The 18,548-nt window shown below is 40.0% G+C and overlaps 1 protein-coding gene across 1 annotated transcript in view; it reads right to left on the bottom strand.

Moving 5' to 3' along the window:
- The window catches only part of LOC109839516 (increased DNA methylation 1-like), a 34,979-nt gene continuing 19,900 nt past the window's right edge, over positions 3,470–18,548 (bottom strand). The window contains exons 13-17 of the mRNA XM_020407978.1: positions 11,063–11,127; positions 10,875–10,934; positions 10,695–10,788; positions 9,597–9,737; positions 3,470–3,756 (exon numbers count right to left, since the gene is read on the bottom strand). Of these exons, the coding sequence (XP_020263567.1) occupies positions 3,673–3,756; positions 9,597–9,737; positions 10,695–10,788; positions 10,875–10,934; positions 11,063–11,127 (444 nt within the window). The 3' untranslated portion in view covers positions 3,470–3,672. The remainder of the gene's footprint in view (positions 3,757–9,596; positions 9,738–10,694; positions 10,789–10,874; positions 10,935–11,062; positions 11,128–18,548) is intronic.

The following is an 18,548-nucleotide window of genomic DNA, read 5'->3' on the forward strand; positions in this document are numbered from 1 at the left end:
CAAAATCATTTGTCAATTATTTGAATGACTGAAAATGGCAAATAATCGTGGGTTATAGTTCATAGAATCATGAATTTTGGATTTGATAAAAAATTTTCCCAATAAATCAAAATGAATAAAAATAGCTAATTGTTTGTTGGGAAAATTCAAAGAAGAAATCAAGAATTGAATTTGTATTAATTTCTCTGACAAACTCAGAAAAAGAATTAATTACAATTCTCTCGATAAAATTTCTCTCTAACAAACTTAGAAAAAGAAATTGCAAATCTTCTCGATCGGTTTCCCGATTTACAAAAGAGAAGAGGATCGACAGAGATCCTCCCCTTTATTTAAAACTGGGTTCTTCTTGGTGTCGATGAGATGTCTCCTCAAAACTCGCGTCGAGTTTGTTTCTCGTTGATGATCCGATGTTTAAACCTCGTGGAACACGATTGAATCCTCTTGATTGATGTCGAGGATAACTAGGGTGGCAAGTTTGAAAATAACTCTTAATGAGTTTAAGAACTCCGTGTGAGTTTAAACTCTGTAGTAGAGTTGATTTGAACCGAAATTCGGTTAATAAGCCAAGTACAAAGACTCCAAGGAGTTCTGTTGCCGAAGAATGCTTCCAGATCGGATGATTGAAGAAGCCCTTTGCTGATCTCTAGATCCAAAAATGCTCAAAAGATCTAAAAAAATCCGAACTAAGCTGATCTTTTAGCTATTTATAGGCGATTAGGGGGTGTAACCGTCTCTAAAATCGCTCCTTTTGTGGGGCTTATGGGATGTAACCGCCCCTTAAATCACTCCTGAGTAGAGTTGTGATCCCCTCAGTTCGTGGGAAAATGGTTTTGAAACCATTCAGCTCGTGTTTGAACTAGTCAAACGTAAGAATTGCGTTCTCGCATGAATTCTGCGTTCAAACACAGCATTTGAAAGCTCGAACATAGCATCCAGTGAAATTATTTAGCAATTGGTTGAGATGACTAAGAATGGCAAAAAAATATGGGTTATAACTCATGAAATCATGCGTTTTAGCCTTCGTGACGTTATTTGCTAGTGGAATGAAATGAATAAAAATGACAAATAATCATATGCAATTGGTCATTAAAAAATAAATTTTTTTACTTTGAGAAATTATTTAAAAATGGGTTTAAATAACTAAAAATATTCAAAATCGTAAGTAATAGCTTATGAATTCATGAATTTTAGGCACCACAAAATTATTTGCTAGTGGGCCAAAATAAATAAAAACAATAAAAAATTATGGGTTATAGTTCATGAAATCATGAATTTGGACTTTGTGAAAAATTATTTGTCAATAAGTCAAAATGAATATAAATTATAAAAATCGTGGATAGTAGCTAATGAAATCATGAATTTGAACTCCATAAAATTATTTGTCAATCGGTGGATATAAATAAAAATGACCAAAAAATCGTGAGTAATAGCTCATGAAATAATGAAAATTTGTCTCTAAGAAATTATTTGACAATGGGTTGAGACAAATAAAAATGGCCAAAATCACAAGTTCTAGCTCAAGGAATCATGTTTAGGACTCTACAAAAGCATTTGCCAATTAGTATTAAAAATATCTAAAAATTATGGATTATAACTCATAAAATCCTGAATTCTATCTCCATGAAATTATTTGCCAATAGTTGGTTATGATAATGGCTCTAATATGAAAGGAAAAAATTTAGGTGTACAAAAAAGATTACTTGATATAAATCCTAGAGCATTACATGCCATGTGATTCTCATTGTCTCAACTTAATAGTTTGTAATATGGCCAACTCATGTGTTAAAGCAAAATCTTTTTTTGGAGCATGTCAATGCATATATACGGTATTCTCTAATTCAACAAAGCGATGGAATGTGTTACTTGATTACATAGATGGTTTGACTTTGAAATCATTGTCAACTACACGTTGGGAAAGTCACATTGAAAGTGTCAAAGCAATAAAATCTCAAGCTTCCCAAATTAGAGAAGCTTTATTTAAATTAACAGAAATTAGTGAAGATGCCAAATTGAGTAGAAATGCTCAATGTTTAGCATCAAGAGAGCTTTCAAGTTTTGAATTTATATTAAGTTTGGTTATTTGGCATGACATTTTGCATAAGATTAACTTAGTTAGTAAAAAGTTACAATCTGAAGACATGCGTCTCGATGCTGCTGTAAGACAATTAGAAGGACTTGTGTTATTTTTTGAAAACTATAGAATAAATGGGTTTGTTTCTGCCATGATTGATGCTAAACAAATTTCACTTGATATGGGAATGGAACCTATATTTCCAAAAAAACGTCAAGTTTGTAGAAAAAGGCATTTTGATGAGGTTTCCAATAGTGATAGGGAACAACAATCAGCTGAAGAATCATTTAGAACTGATTATTTTCTTGTTATAGTGGATATTGCTCTTGGTGAATTGAAGAGTAGGTTTGAACAATTGCGTTGTTTTGAATCTATTTTTGGGTTCTTATTTGATGCTGCAAAATTGACTTCGCTTGATGATAATGAATTAAAAAGTTTTTGTGTGAATCTTGAAAATGCTTTAAAACATGGTGATGTTTCCGATGTTGATGCAAGAGACTTATTTTCAGAATTATAGGTGTTGCAAGTGATGTTACCAAAAGAAGCATATGAAACAGATAAACCATGGACATCCATTAAAATTCTTGAGTTTGTAAAGAGTGTGGATATGTTTCCTAATGTAATGGTTGCTTATAGGATATTATTGACTATACCTATGACTGTGGCATCTGCTGAAAGAAGTTTTTCTAAATTAAAATTATTGAAGTCTTACTTGCGGACCACCATGACTCAAGATAGACTAAATGGATTAGCGATATTATGCATTGAAAAGGATATGTTAGAGAACATTAAATATGATAGTATAATTGATGATTTTGTATCTAAAAGTGCAACAAGAAGACATTTTAAATGATGTTTTGTAGTTGAGATTTCATTGCTATTTTTATTTTGTAGGTACATGTGATGATTCTTTGCTTCGATTAATTGTGGAGGATGAAAAAAAGATTGATCAAATCAAGAAATGCTTATGGAGATTTAGGAAGAAGCATGTAGACTCAAATATGTAGTTTTTGTTTTTTAATGCAATGTTTACAATCCGGGGTACTCTTTTTCCTTTGTTTGGGGTTTTGTCCCATTGGGTTTTCCCCAACCAAGGTTTTAATGAGGCCCCAAAGTGTTTTTCTTGTATTTTGTAAAATCTTATAATTTTAATAAAATTAATTAATTGATAATTTATTTATTTATTTGTTTAATTTGTATAAAGGGGCACACTTTGAGAAAATTTGCCCTGGGCCTTAGAAAACCCAGGACCGGCTCTACATGTAGTAGCAGATCTACTTCATTGACCTCTCGTTTCCATTGATGGCACTAGAGCACAAACGTTTAAAAAGTAGGGGGAAAAAATCAAGAATCAAAACAATTAGGTATCATGAAGATAAGCCAGTTTGCTTCCAAATTTCATACATTTTCACCCAACACAGGTTAACAAACTATCTTCCCTTTGTTTCTCCCTTTTCTTTTACATAAAAAAAAACAAAAAGCAAAATAAGAAGAGAAGAGGAAAAACTTCAGTAAACCGTTCAAGATGGAGCTAATGTTTAAAGACACTACAAAAGAATTTGCTTTCCAGCAATTACAATTTCTTCAGGCTTAATTTCATGTCAAAAAGAACCTGAAACCGGTCTCCAAAACAACGTTGTTCCCTCAAATGTAGTGAGCCTGACTCCCTTTAAATGGTTGTTGAGCTGTAAATATGTGATGATGTGAATCATTTGCAATTTCATGCACGTAAATCTCGAAATATATCTAAAGAAACTAGGGTTAATAGCAGATACACCACATGTATATCACTTATATCCCCTAAAACTATTTTGTTAGCTTGCACACAGATCCCCTATAGTCTCATTGTTTTGAACTTACTATCTGTCAGGCATCGAAACTAGCCGCCCACGTTTTTGACCAAAAGCAAAAGAGTGGGCCCCACTTTTGAAAAATGCACTGGGTTAGGCACCGAGTTTGGAAATTTCAAAAGATGCACAGTGTAATATTAATATTTTATTATGCATAGTGTTTTTTTTCCAAACACTATAAATAGGCTCCAAATCCTTAAGGAAAAACTCATCCCAGAAACAACTTCTCTTATAGAAGAGTGAGAGAGAAAAAAATAGAGAGAGTATCTCCTTGTAAAGAAAGATTGTAACTCCAGAGTTTTCTCCTCATAGTGGATTCTTCTATCATTGCCCGTGGACGTAGGCAATCAAGTGTCGAACCACGTAAATCTGTGTGTCTAACTTTTTATCTCTACTTTTGCTCTACTATTGCTACGATCCTGCTCTATTAGGCCCCGGGTTTGTCCCAACAAGTGGTATCAGAACCAACTTAAGGTGTTTATATATATCTACCTATCGTATGCTCTGTGACTGCCACCAAAGATGGATCCTCCATATCAGAAAATAAGTTAGGTTATCATTTACCCTTTGAAGGTGAGGGCACTATTCACGAGTATGGTACTGTTTAAAAATACGGTACTATTCACAAGTATGATACTATTCACAGATACGGTTATTATTCATAAATACAGTTACTATTTACGTAAAATAGTAAGAAGTTACTGTTCGTGGTAGAAGCAATGACGGCAAAGTTTAAGATCGAGAAATTCGACTGGAGTAATTTCTCACTGTGGAAGTTGAAGATAAAGGCTATCTTGAGAAAAGATAATTGCCTAACGGCCATTAGTGTAATGCTGGACGACATCATAGATGATAAGAAGTGGAACGAGATGAACAAAAAGGCTATTGCAAATCTTCATCTGGCATTAGCAGACGGAGTGCTGTCAAGCATAGAGGAGAAGAAGACAACAAAGGAGATCTGAGATACTCTAACAAAGCTATATGAGTGCTGTCAAGCATAGAGGAGAAGAAGACAACAAAGGAGATCTGAGATACTCTAACAAAGCTATATGAGGCGAAATCCATGCACAATGGAGAAGAAGACAACAAAGGAGATCTGAGATACTCTAACAAAGCTATATGAGGCGAAATCCATGCACAACAAAATTTTCTTAAAAAGGAGACTTTACACTCTGAGGATGGCGGAATCTACATCGATGACCGATCACATCAACACCCTAAACACATTGTTCTCCCAACTCACAACGTTAGGGTATATAGTTAGTGTGAATGAACGTGCAGAACTTCTACTTCAGAGTCTACTTGACTCGTATGATCAACTCATCATCAACCTGACAAACAACGTCCTCACGGACAATTTAGTCTTCGGCGATGTTGCAGCCGCTGTTCTGGAGGAAGAAAACCGGCGCAAGAACAAGGAAGACAAGCATGCAAGTTCGAAACAAGCAGAGGCTTTAACGGTGACAAGAGGAAGATCAACGAAACATGGTTCTAGCGGGAGTCATACCCATGGTAGATCAAAATCATGAAGTAAGAAGAATATCAAATGATACAACTGTGACAAAAGAGAGCACGTTAAATCGGAGTGTTAGCACAATAAGAATAGTGAAGATAAAAAGTTTTCAAAGCCATCAACATCTCAATGATGTGTTGTCAGCACATCAGACGATGGTGAAATTCTATTCAGTGGAGCAATCACTGTTGATGAAGGCAGAAAGAGGTTTGCTGATATCTGGCTTCTGGATTCAGCAGCCTCCTGGCACATGACCTCCCGGAGAGAATGGTTTCACAAATATGAACCTATTTCAGGAGGATCTGTATTCATGGGAAATGATCATACCTTAAAGATTTCTGGTATTGGCACTATCAAAATCAAAATGTTTGATGGTATAATACGCACCATTCAAGATGTGCGACATGTGAAGGGCTTGAAGAAGAATCTATTGGCTTTAGGACAATTAGATGAGCCTGGGTGCAAGACCCATATCGAAAATAGGATCATGAAGATTGTTAGAGGGGCATTTGTGGTAATAAAATGAGAAAAGATAGGTGCAAATCTGTACACGCTCAAGGGAGAAACCCTGCAGGAAGCTGATTCATGTGTAGCATCAACCAGTCATGGAGAAAAACAAATCATGATGTGGTATCACAAACTAGGCCACATGTCAGAACGAGGCTTAAAGATTCTCTCCGATCAGAAGCTGCTTCCTGGACTTAATTCGGTAGCTCTTTTATTCTGCGAGTATTGTATTACAAATAAACAACATCAACTGAAGTTCAACACATCGAGTTCTAGAAGCAAGGCTATTCTAAAACTGGTTCATTCTGATGTATAACAAGCACCGGTTATATCCTTGGGAGGAACAAAGTACTTTGTGTCCTTTATTGATGATTACTTCAGGAGATATTGGATGTATCCTATCAAGAAGAAGGCGGATGTGTTCTCAGTCTTGAAAGCCTACAAAGCGCGGGTCAAGCTTGAATATGAAAAAAAGATCAAGTGCTTGAGATCAGATAATGGAGGAGAATACACAGACGGTGAATTTCTAGCATTCTGTAAGCATGAAGGCATCAAAAGACAATTCAGTACGACTTATACTCCTCAACAAAATGGAGTGGCAGAGCGGATGAACAGAACTCTGTTGGAAAGAATAAGAACTATGTTGGCAACTGCAAATCTGGATAAAGTCTTTTGGGCGGAAGTAGTAAAAACCGCATGTTATGTAGTGAATCGATCTCCATCAACTGCAATACAATTGAAGACGCCGATGGAGATGTGGACTGGAAAACTAACTGATTATTCCAACCTTCATATATTTGGAAGTCCAGTGTACGTAATGTACAATGCCCAAGAAATTACAAAGCTGGATTCAAAATCTAGAAAATACTTATTCTTAGGGTATGCTGATGGAGTAAAGGGGTATCGCCTGTGGGATCCCATTGCCCATAAGGTTATCATCAGCAGAGATGTTATCTTTGTAGAGAACCAACTACAAAGTGAAGAGAAAAAAAACAGTTCAGGGAAGGACTTAGAGACTGTAACTGTTCAGGTAAAAGATGATCTGAATTCTTCTGAAGCAACACCGGAGCATGATGTATAAGAACCATTCGAGTCCGAGGTTCCAGAAGTTCGAAGGTCAACTCGTGAGAGAATACCACCGACTTGGCACTCGGAGTATATTACAGAGAGTAATGTTACATATTGTCTTCTAACAGAAGATGGAGAGCCATCAACTTTTCATGAAGCTATAAATGACACAGATGCATATTTGTGGATGACAGCAATGCAGGAAGAAATTGAAGCTCTCTATAAGAACAAGACTTGGGATCTTGTGTCATTGCCACAAGGAAGAAAGACCATTAGAAACAAATGGGTCTACAAAATCAAGAGAAATGACGATGATCAAGTGGAACGATATCATGCTAGATTGGTGGTAAAAGGATATGCTCAGAAAGAATGTATTGATTTTAATAAAATATTTTCTCCTGTAGTTCGATTTACAACAGTCCGAATAGTCCTGCCTATGAGCGCTATATTTGACTTACATCTAGAGCAGCTAGATGTGAAAACAGCATTTCTTCATGGAGAACTTAAAGAAGAAATTTACATGCTCCAACCAGAAGGTTTTGAATAAAAAGAAAAAGAGAACTCGGTTTGCAGATTGAACAAATCTCTGTACGGTCTAAAGCAGGCGCCGAGGTGTTGGTACAAGAGATTTGATTCATTCATCATGAGCCTTGGATACAACAGACTTAATTCAGACCCTTGTGCATATTTTAAGAGGTTTGGTAAAAATAATTTTGTTATCTTATTATTGTATGTTGACGATATGTTGGTTGCAGGCCCCAACAAAGATCGTATCAAAGAAATAAATGCTCAGTTGGCTAGGGAATTTGAAATGAAGAATTTAGGATCTGCAAACAAGATTCTAGGGATGCAAATTTATCGATGCAGGATTAATAGGAAGATTTGGCTTTCTCAGAAGAACTATTTGAAGAAAATCTTGTGGCGCTTTAACATGCAAGATTGTAAGTCAATTTCTATCCACTTCCTGTTACTTTTAAGTTATCCTCCGGTATGAGTCCTAGCAGTAAAGAAGAGAGGATGGAGATGTCTCGAGTACCGTACACATCAGCAGTGGGAAGCTTAATGTTCGCGATGATTTGTACAAGACCAGACATTGCACAAGCAGTGAGAGTGGTTAGTCGATACATGGCGAATCCTGGTAAAGAGCATTGGAATACTGTAAAAAGGGTTCTAAGATACATTCAAGGAACCTCAAATGTTACATTATGTTATGGGGGATCTGATTTTATTATTAGTGGATATGTTGATTCTGATTATGCAGGTGATCGTGATAATAGCAAATCCACCACAGGCTATGTGTTTGCACTCGCCGGCAGAGCTATAAGCTGGGTTTCAAAAATACAGTCAGTTGTGCCTACTTCAACAACATAAACAGAATATGTAATAGCTACACAAGCCAGTAAAGAAGCGATGTGGTTGAAGATGGTGTTGGAGGAACTCGACCATGAACAAAAAAGCCAGTAAAGAAGCGATGTGGTTGAAGATGGTGTTGGAGGAACTCGACCATGAACAAAAGAAGATTTCTCTATTTTGTGACAGTCAGAGTGCTTTGCATTTGGCAAGAAATCCAGCATTTCATTCAAAGACCAAACACATTCGAGTTCAGTATCACTTCATTCGTGAAAAAGTGGAAGAAGGAACAGTGGATATACAGAAAATTCACACCGAAGACAACCTAGCAGATTTCTTAACAAAAGCAGTCAATACTGACAAATTTATTTGGTATCGATCCTCTTGTGGTCTGTCAGAGACGTAAAGCAACATGAAGATGGTAAGATAGAAAAAATAATGTGAAGATATGAGTGATACCCAATCAAATCTTTAAGTGGGAGATTGTCAGGCACCGAAACCAGCAGCCCATGTTTTTGACCAAAAGCAAAAGAATGGGCCCCACTTTTGAAAAATGCACTGGGTTAGGCATCGAGTTTGGAAATTTCAAAAGATGCATATTGTAATATTAATATTTTATTATGCATAGTATTTTTTTCCAAACACTATAAATAGGCTTCAAATCCTTAAAGAAAAACTCATCCCAGAAACAACTTCTCTTATAGAAGAGTGAGAGAGAAAAAATAGAGAGAGAGTATCTCATTGTAAAGAGAGATTGTAACTCCAGAGTTTTCTTCTCATAGTGGATTCTTTTATCCTTGCCGGTGGACGAGACAATCAAGTGCCGAACCACGTAAATCTGTGTGTCCAACTTTTTATCTCTACTTTTGCTCTACTATTGCTGCGATCCTACTCTATTAGGCCCCGGGTTTGTCCCAACACTATCCACATGTGGTAGATAGACCCCCTGGTTTTTTTTTTTTTTTTTTTTTTTTTTGCTACTTTAACCATGGGTGAAATTTTGGAAGATAGTACCCACACGGGGGGTGAAGGTACGTAGTGAGTCTATCTGAGGGTAAAAGAATAAAAAACAGTGATATTGCAAGGTTAATAAGTTCAATTAAAACAGCAATTAATTAATACTACAGGGGATCTTATGCAGTTAACCCTTTTAATTTAGAGAGCAATTTTTTTCATTTTTTCCCCCTTTTTCAAAGGAGTATCTGCAATTAACCCTAGAAACTAGGTAGAAACTTACATAGTCCTGTGTAACACGTGAGAAGCCGAACTTCCGAGTCCAAATGGATTCAGTTTCCACTACAGAAGGAAGTATGAGATGCTTAACCTGTAGGGATGCCAAAAGCTTCTCTAGGCATGAGAACAATGCTCCAAAGTAACCCTAGAAAAAAGGAAACAAGAACCATCAGTCTGCAAGTATTTATGAATTTACATCGTACAATGCTACCATGTGTATTTATAGGTTAACTGCAGACACAATACCTATACTATTTAGGGCATAACCACTGTATATCACCTAATTGTCTCCTCAGTTTGGCATGGAAAAAAGGACTAAATAAAGAACAACGTCGTCTGAGGTTTAGGTTGCGTAAGTGCTAATAAAAGTTTTAGGGGGCATAAATGACTACATCACCGTAGTAAAGGGAGTCTATCTGCAATTAACATTATATTTACTGAGAAAAAGGAACATCGTAAATTACCATCTTTAAACTAGAAACAACTACAAATAGCAAAGAGAAAATTGTCCACAAGTTTTAAGGATAACAAACTGTGAACAATTAAAGTATAGTCTGTAAATACTTACTAATTGATTTACATTAGCTTGACTATGTTATTTGGAATTTAGATAGCTTACAGAACACCAGAAACTAAACACTGTCTAAGAAAGATGGGATTCACAGATGAACCACAATATTATAAACATCAATTTATGATATTGCGGGCTCTCTAAAAAAAATTATCATCAGTCTTCCTCATGCTAATTTGAGTTCAAAATTCATATTGATAGATAAATGCAAACAATTCAAATGATGCTTTCAACTAATATACAGATGTAACTTCATGGCCTTTCATCTCACATATTCGAGAAGGAGCTAAGCCTACAACTGTTATTTTCATAAAATGTAAATAAAAGAGAGCCGTTTTCGTTGCTCCAGCATTGCGCTGGCATGGGTTAGACTTTAGAGCTCAAGATGGAGTGCATGTGTGATTTGTTTGCGGTTCCCTTGGGTGGAGGTAATTTAAGTTTTACAAGATAATCTTTTCCTGCATCTGAGAAGTATAAAAAAACCTATAACAAATATAATAAGGAAATAAAAGCATAATAAATCTTACTCACCACTCCTTGGTTGCCCTGTCTTGTTGCAACCAGGGGAAGTTCTGCGACTTCATTTCCCAAAACTCGTATAATGCCAGCTGACTGAACATAAGAACTGCAAAAACTTTCACCAGCTGATAAGAATCTCAGAGTAACATATTAAAATGACAAAATAATACCTACATAATTATCAAATTATACCTCACAGTTAGCACTGCACAATACATCCCTGTGTAGTCTCTTTCTTCAGAGAACTTTTCTCTGCATGGTAAATCAGTACACACGCATATATAGATAACTAGATGAGAATTAGAAAATTGAAATAAAACACTCATATTAAGTTCATGTTACTCAATAAAATCATAGAACAAAGATTATGGTTGTCCTACCCATAGACCATTGCCCGAAGAAGGTCCTTATTTGTCACGCTGTCAACTATTGGCCCAAAGCACTCCTGTAGAACATAATATTTGTTGACATATTAGTATTATTAGGGACTTATTTGTAAGATTTGTAGGGGCCTATATAAAGCCCAAGAGATATCATAATGAATTAGGGTTTTCATTTCTTCATGGTATCAGAGCCGGCTGCCTCCCCTCTTCTCTCCTAGCCGCCGCCCCCTCCCCCCACTTCCGCCGCCCACACTAACCAGCAGACCGCCCCACTTCGCTGACCTTTCCTCTCCTCTGACCCGATCCACCTGACAACGAACCCCCCCCCCCTTGACGCGAACCCCTGAAAACTCCTGACCAGCGAACCCCCCCCCCTGTTTTTTCCGATCCAAACAGCCCCCCCTTCAGACCTTTCGGAGACTTCGATTCCCCCTGACCCGAGCCAATTTCATAGCCCCCCCTCAGACCTTTCCGCGCTTGCTGCCTATGCTTGACCTCTGAGTTTGGCATGGTTCCTTGATCATTCCTCGAAACTGAGACAGAAGAGTTTATATCTTCACATCGACTGAGTATATAATGGTTTACATTCTTGTTTCTCTGAGATACGAGAATTTGTTTGCTCCTATCTTAGTGATGCAGCCAGAGGTGTTGCCGAAATTTTTACAGCACCAACACAGGGTCGGAAGGAAGTACAGTGGTCTGAAGCCTATCGATGGAGGGGATATCAAGAAGTATGACCAGCGGAGGTGTCCACTTTGATAGCTAATGAAGTTGTCGGGGGATGGCTGGACAAAAATCGAAGAATGTTGTAGCTTCGACCATCTATTGAGTTGATGACGAGTACTTAACCTAGCTGTCGCGACGGGTGCGATGACCCCTTGCCGGGAGAACTGAGCTTACTACATGAGAGGCGACAACCGAGGGAGACTCGGAGGGAAGAGATGAATGAAGCCACTATATGTTGGTGTAATCTGCTTTCATCGTTAGTCCGACGCGCCGCACAGTGATGGCATTGAAGAGTGAAGGACGTCTGGGAGAAGGAAGAAGAGTATGATAGTGGGAATAACCTGGGGTATTCCAGGATTAAAGAAGGAATCCGACCCCGTCCAGGGTGAAAGGACTGTACAGAATTGCTACAGATTGGAAGCTGTTGCTGATTATGATCATTTCTCTCCCGGCTAGCTGCAAGGACCGGGATGTAAAGAGCGGGAGGCCTTTCTACAGGAGAGGACTATGGTGTTTCTTAAGGGATTGACATCAGAGTTCGCTCAGCGAATTGCATTGCTCCTAGCTCAGCCGAAGATTCCCACGCTTGAGGAGGCTATCTCTGCTATGATCCAGGAGGAGACTCGCATTCGGCTGCAGGCGGGGACAGGTGGACTTCCTGTGGTGAAGTCAGCACTGACAGCCTCTAGCAACACTGGATCTAGGAGAGAGACTCGACAGTGCTATAACTGCGGTGCGGTGGGTCATCTACGGCATGCTTGCACCAAGCCATCCAAGGATGGAGATTCGGGTGGACGTGGACAGTTCGGAGGTCGTGGTCGTGGCCGTGGGGGTCGACGAGGTGGAAGAGGAGCAGGGAATCGGGCGAATCTGACGGTAGCAGAAGAAGAAGAAGCTGAGGTGGTCTTTACAGAGGAGGATCGTGCTCTCCTCACGATACTCAGGAAAAAACAGCAAGTAGCAGGGGATGGAGATTTGAGGAATGGGACTGCGGAGGCATCTACTTCGTTCTTCGTCAGAGGCAACACTGCTACCTATGCTCATCCGAACAAAGGTACTGATGACATACATGCTCTTGCTTCTATGTCTCCTGACAGATCATCAGCATGGATAGTCGACTCCGGTGCGTCTTGTCATGTGACAGGTAATGCTAGTGAGTTCTCATCATATACTCACTTAGCATCGCCTGATAGTATTCAAACAGCTGATGGTACATTTCAGCCGGTGGTTGGTAAGGGTACAGTTGATTGTACTGGTTCTGTAACTTTGTCCAATGTTTTGCATGCTCCTTCTTTTCCAGTCAATCTTTTATCTATTAGTTCTATCATCCTCCAACTAAAATGCATCGTCTCTTTTGATATTCCCAAGGTAATCTTCCAGGAGAAGGGGACAGGGCGGAGACTTGGGACTGGCACATGGCGTAGTGGACTGTGGTATCTGGATCGTGAAGGGCTGGATTCAGCATTGGTGTCAGTCATAGAGGAAGCAGGAGTAGGATCTAAAATGAGTGCTGAAAATGAGTTAATGCTCCATCACCAGCGTTTGGGACACTCATCCTTTAGTGTTTTAGGTAGATTGTATCCTTCTTTATTTGAGAAAGCAAATAAACAGAAACTTGTGTGTGATGCATGTGAGTTGGGAAAGCTTACTAGAAGCTCTTATGTTAGTTCTGGTCATAGAAGTTCTCATGCATTTGACCTGGTACATTCAGATGTTTGGGGGCCTTGTTCCACAAGTTCTATGAATGGATACAAATATTTTGTTACATTTATTGATTGCTTCTCTCGTGTTACTTGGTTATACCTGATGAAGAATAAGAGTGATGTGTTTGGGTGCTTCCAAAATTTTCATAAGACTGTTCAGACTCAATACGGAGCAGTGGTGAAAGTATTGAGGTCAGATAATGGGACAGAGTATACCAACAGAGCCCTTGAAGAATATTTGTCAGCTCAAGGAATACATCACCAGACAACCTGTCCATACACTCCAGCACAGAATGGGGTAGCGGAAAGGAAGAACAGACATCTTTTAGAGGTTGCTAGAAGCATGATGATCTCTATGAATGTCCCAGAGACATTATGGGGACAAGCAGTATTGACCGCAGCAGCGTTGATCAACAGAATGCCCTCGAGAGTGCTGGATTGGAAGTCTCCGTGTGAGATATTGAAAGGAGATAATGGTGGGATCCTTCCACTCAAAGTGTTTGGCTGTGTGTGTTTTGTGAAGGACAACAGGCCGTCTGTCGGGAAGCTTGCCCCTAGAGCTGTGAAGTGTATCTTTGTGGGATATTCTGCTACTCAGAAGGGATATGTTTGCTGGAGCCCGGTGGAAAAAAGGTTGTTTGTGAGCATGGATGTGCACTTTCGAGAACTCGAGCCATATTACACTCAGAAGGTAACTTCATCTGCTGGTAACTCGTCCAATACTAGAAGTATGGGGCGAGAGGAGGAGAATGGTGAGAGACCGGAGAACAATGTGGAGAAATCCATTTCTGTATCGATTCCTTGGGAGGGCGAATTGGTTGAGGAGGAGTTGGTTGAGGAGGAGCCGGAGAATCACGAAGAAAAGGAACAAGAGACAAGAGGTGTTAGGCCCACTGTTCAGGGGGAGCTACTAACCTATAGTAGGAAGGGCAAACAAATTGGAGAAACAGTACCTACAGTGCCACTAGTGCTGCCAAGTCTCTTGCCAAAGCCCACCCCGACTCCTGAAATACCTACACCACCACCAATTTCATCCCAAGGTGATAACATTCCTACTGATAACATTCCTCTCCCTACTCCTCCCACACCAATATCAGTACGGAGGACTACTCGCAGTAATGCGGGACATCCTCCCGATAGATATGGTTGGGATCTTGCCCAGTATGTATCATATTCTAGTATCCACCCTGCATATGGAGCATTCATTGCATCATTGGACTCTGTTACTGTACCTAACAATTGGCAGGTTGCTAAGAAGGACCCAAAATGGAAAGCGGCTATGCACGAGGAGCTAGGAGCTCTAGAGAAGAACCGCACTTGGGAGCTAGTAAAGTTACCAGAAGGAAAGAGAGCAGTTGGATGCAAGTGGGTCTTCACTGTGAAGCAGAATCCAGATGGACAAGTTGAGCGCTACAAGGCTCGCCTGGTGGCAAAAGGGTATAGTCAGACATATGGCATCGATTATGATGAGACTTTTGCACCGGTGGCGAAGATGAGCACTGTTCGGACCTTAATCTCTCTGGCAGTAAATGGTGGATGGAAGCTACACCAACTAGATGTGAAGAATGCATTTCTTCATGGAGATCTAGTGGAGGAGGTATACATGGAGATACCACCAGGATTTGGTACAGATCAGACAGTGGGAAAGGTCTGCAGATTGAAGAAGTCTCTCTATGGTCTGAAGCAATCTCCCCGTGCTTGGTTCGACAGATTCAGAAGGGCTATGATTGGTATGGGATACCAACAGATCAACGCCGACCATACAGTGTTCTTTCGACGGAGTGGAGGCCACATTACTATGCTTGCGGTATATGTGGATGATATGATTATTACAGGGGATGATGAGAAGGAGATTGCCCAACTCAAAGTGAGACTGGGTAAGGAATTTGAGGTGAAAGATCTTGGCTTGCTTAGATACTTTCTTGGAATAGAGATAGCTCGAGGAGCGGAAGGGATCATCCTATCCCAGAGAAAGTATGCACTGGATCTTCTCAAAGAGACAGGAATGTTAGGGTGCAAACCTGCAACTACACCGATCGACCAGAGGTTCAAGCTAGGTGCTGAGGCTGGAGAACCAGTTGATCGTGACAGATATCAGAGGTTGGTGGGAAGGCTGATCTATTTGAGTCACACACGTCCTGATATCTCCTTTGCAGTAAGCGTGGTGAGTCGCTACATGCACGATCCGAGGAAGGGTCATATGGACGCTGTGTACCAGATTCTGAGATATTTAAAGAGTGCCCCCGGAAAGGGGCTGATATTCAGAAAGAATGGACATGTGAACATCGAGGGTTATTGCGACTCTGACTGGGCTAGCTGTGCTGATGACAGGAGGTCCACCTCAGGATATTGCATCTTTATAGGAGGTAACTTAGTCTCGTGGAAGAGCAAGAAGCAGTCAGTGGTGGAGAGATCGACAGCCGAGGCAGAGTATAGAGCTATGGCCTTAGGAGTTGCTGAGTTGCTATGGTTGAAGAGTATGCTGGTGGAGCTGAAGCTGGATCAAGGAGATAAGATGAAGTTATGGTGTGACAACAAGTCAGCTATAAGTATTGCCAACAACCCAGTGCAGCATGATAGAACCAAACACATCGAGATCGATAGGTTCTTCATCAAAGAGAAGTTGGATAGTGGACTACTGGAGCTAAGTCATGTTTCGACTAAGGACCAGGCAGCAGATTGTCTGACTAAAGGACTCAACTCAGTAGATATGATTAGAGGATGTGACAAGATGGGCTTAATAGATATCTTTCGCCCATCTTGAGGAGGAGTGTTGACATATTAGTATTATTAGGGACTTATTTGTAAGATTTGTAGGGGCCTATATAAAGCCCAAGAGATATCATAATGAATTATCTTACAAATAAGTCCCTAAAAATTATTTGAAATTCTAATGTATAAAAGAAATATAGTTTACTATTAAACATCCCTTCCGAACAAAAGGAAAGGACAGAATAAAGAAAAATATGTAACTGCTTCTTCAACTGATTACTCATACAAGTGCGTTGCTGCCATAATATATATAGCATCTATGCTTCCAATAGAAAATTATTAGTTTACTCTTTTTTCAGTTTATCGCATAGACCCACCCATCCGTGTCTCTGTGCACAATTACAATGCTCGTCAAACAACAGAATGCTACAAAAACTTCCCCATTCGATCCATAAATTTGATACATCGTCAGGTCCCTATCATAACTAGCATGTCTCTTCTGAACAATCTGTTGGGGAATTTACGCCTAAACCCCTAAGACAGCAGAAACATAGTATAGAGAAAATACACCAAGATTTAATGAGGTTCGGCAACTGCCTACGTTCTCGGGAGTCACACAGTAAATTTCTTATTAATCAACAAGAAATTACAAAACAAGAGCCGATCTCAAACTGAGATCTCTTAATAAATACAAAGACTAACACTGTAGCTACAATGTATCCCTCTTAAATACCCCTTTTTAATTTCCTTCCCCCTCTTTAATTTCCTTCCCCCTCAATTGAGAGCTGGAGAGAAAAAAGAAACGGAACAGAGAGAGAAAGAGAGATCCGCTGCCAAGGGGGGTTTTCTTGAGATCGCGAGAGAGGAAGCACAGGGGCTAGGGCACATGGTTTCCCTTTTATAAGGAAACCCTAGGATAGCTGGCGACAGGCTGTCGTTGCCTGTCAACGATCTCACCTGCGAGGAGCTCGAGCTTGCCTGTCTCTTGTCGAGCTTGCCTGCAAGAAGTTCTCTGATCTCGCCTGCAACTTGTTGCGAGCCCGCCTGGAGTTTGCCAACTCGACCTCGCCTGCTCGAGCTCGTCCAACTTCGCCTGAAGATTCTCGCCTTCAAATCTCGCTTGTTGGTTTCCTCGAGCTCGCCTGAAGGTCGTGAGCTCGCCTGCAGCTGCGGACTTCGCCTACAAGGTTTGGTCGACACTCCAATTCTAACAATCTCCCACTTGGAGATCAAACCGACGTCTGTAGGTTATCTCAACAAGTATCTCCTTCTGTGTGGCTCCGCCCTCATCACTTATACATGAAGGCCAACTGAAGTTGTGCACAACTCCAGTTTCTGAATGGTCACTATCTTTGTTAACATATCTGCTAGATTCTTACTTTCTGGAATCTTCTCCAGTTTTAACACGTCATCTTCCAACAGGGATCTGATGAAATGGTACTGAAGCGCAATATGCTTCGTTCTAGAATGAAATGCGAAATTCTTAGCCAAGTAAATCGCACTCTGACTATCACTATGCAAGATATTCCTCTCCTGATTGAATCCCAGCTCTGTTAACAAACCCTGAAGCCATATCATCTCTTTACTGACTTCAGTCACTGCAACATACTCAACTTCTGTAGTAGATAGAGTGACAATCTTCTGTATATGTGACATCTAACTAACAGCTATAGTTCTGACAGTGAATACATAGCCGGTGGTGCTTCTTCAGTGATCAAATTCACCGTCGAAGTCTGCATCTACGTACCCTTACACTTCCACCTCTCCCTTACCAAAGTGCAAACACATCTATGCGGTGCCTCGTAGATACCTCAGAATCTACTTGACCGCTTTCTAATGAGCTTTCACTGGATTCGACATAAACCGGCTGACCACTCTCACTACATGGCTAATATTTGGTCTCGTACAGACCATAGCGTACATCAAACTTCCGATAGCTGAGGTGTAAGGGACCTTAGTCATACTCTCTTTTTCTTCTTCTGACTGAGGAGACTGATCCTTCGATAGGTGAAAATGGCTGGCTAAGGGTGTGCTCATTGGCTTGGCGTCGTCCATGTTGAATCTCTGCAAAACACGATTGATGTACTCTATCTGAGATAACTGCAAGAGACCCCTCTTCTTATCTCTCGTGATTTGCATTCCAAGAATCTTCTTCGATGGACCCAAGTCCTTCATGTCAAACTCCTTTGACAGCTGCTGCTTTAAACTCCTGATATCCTTCATATCTGCACCTGCAACCAACATATTATCAACATACAACAGTAGGATGATATAACAAGACTGATATCTTTTGAAGTAGTAACAGTGATCGGCGTTGCACTTCTAGAAACCTTCCTTGTGCA

The sequence above is a fragment of the Asparagus officinalis genome, chromosome 4 (assembly GCF_001876935.1).
Source record: "Asparagus officinalis chromosome 4, Aspof.V1, whole genome shotgun sequence".
In the NCBI taxonomy this organism is placed as follows: domain Eukaryota; kingdom Viridiplantae; phylum Streptophyta; class Magnoliopsida; order Asparagales; family Asparagaceae; genus Asparagus; species Asparagus officinalis.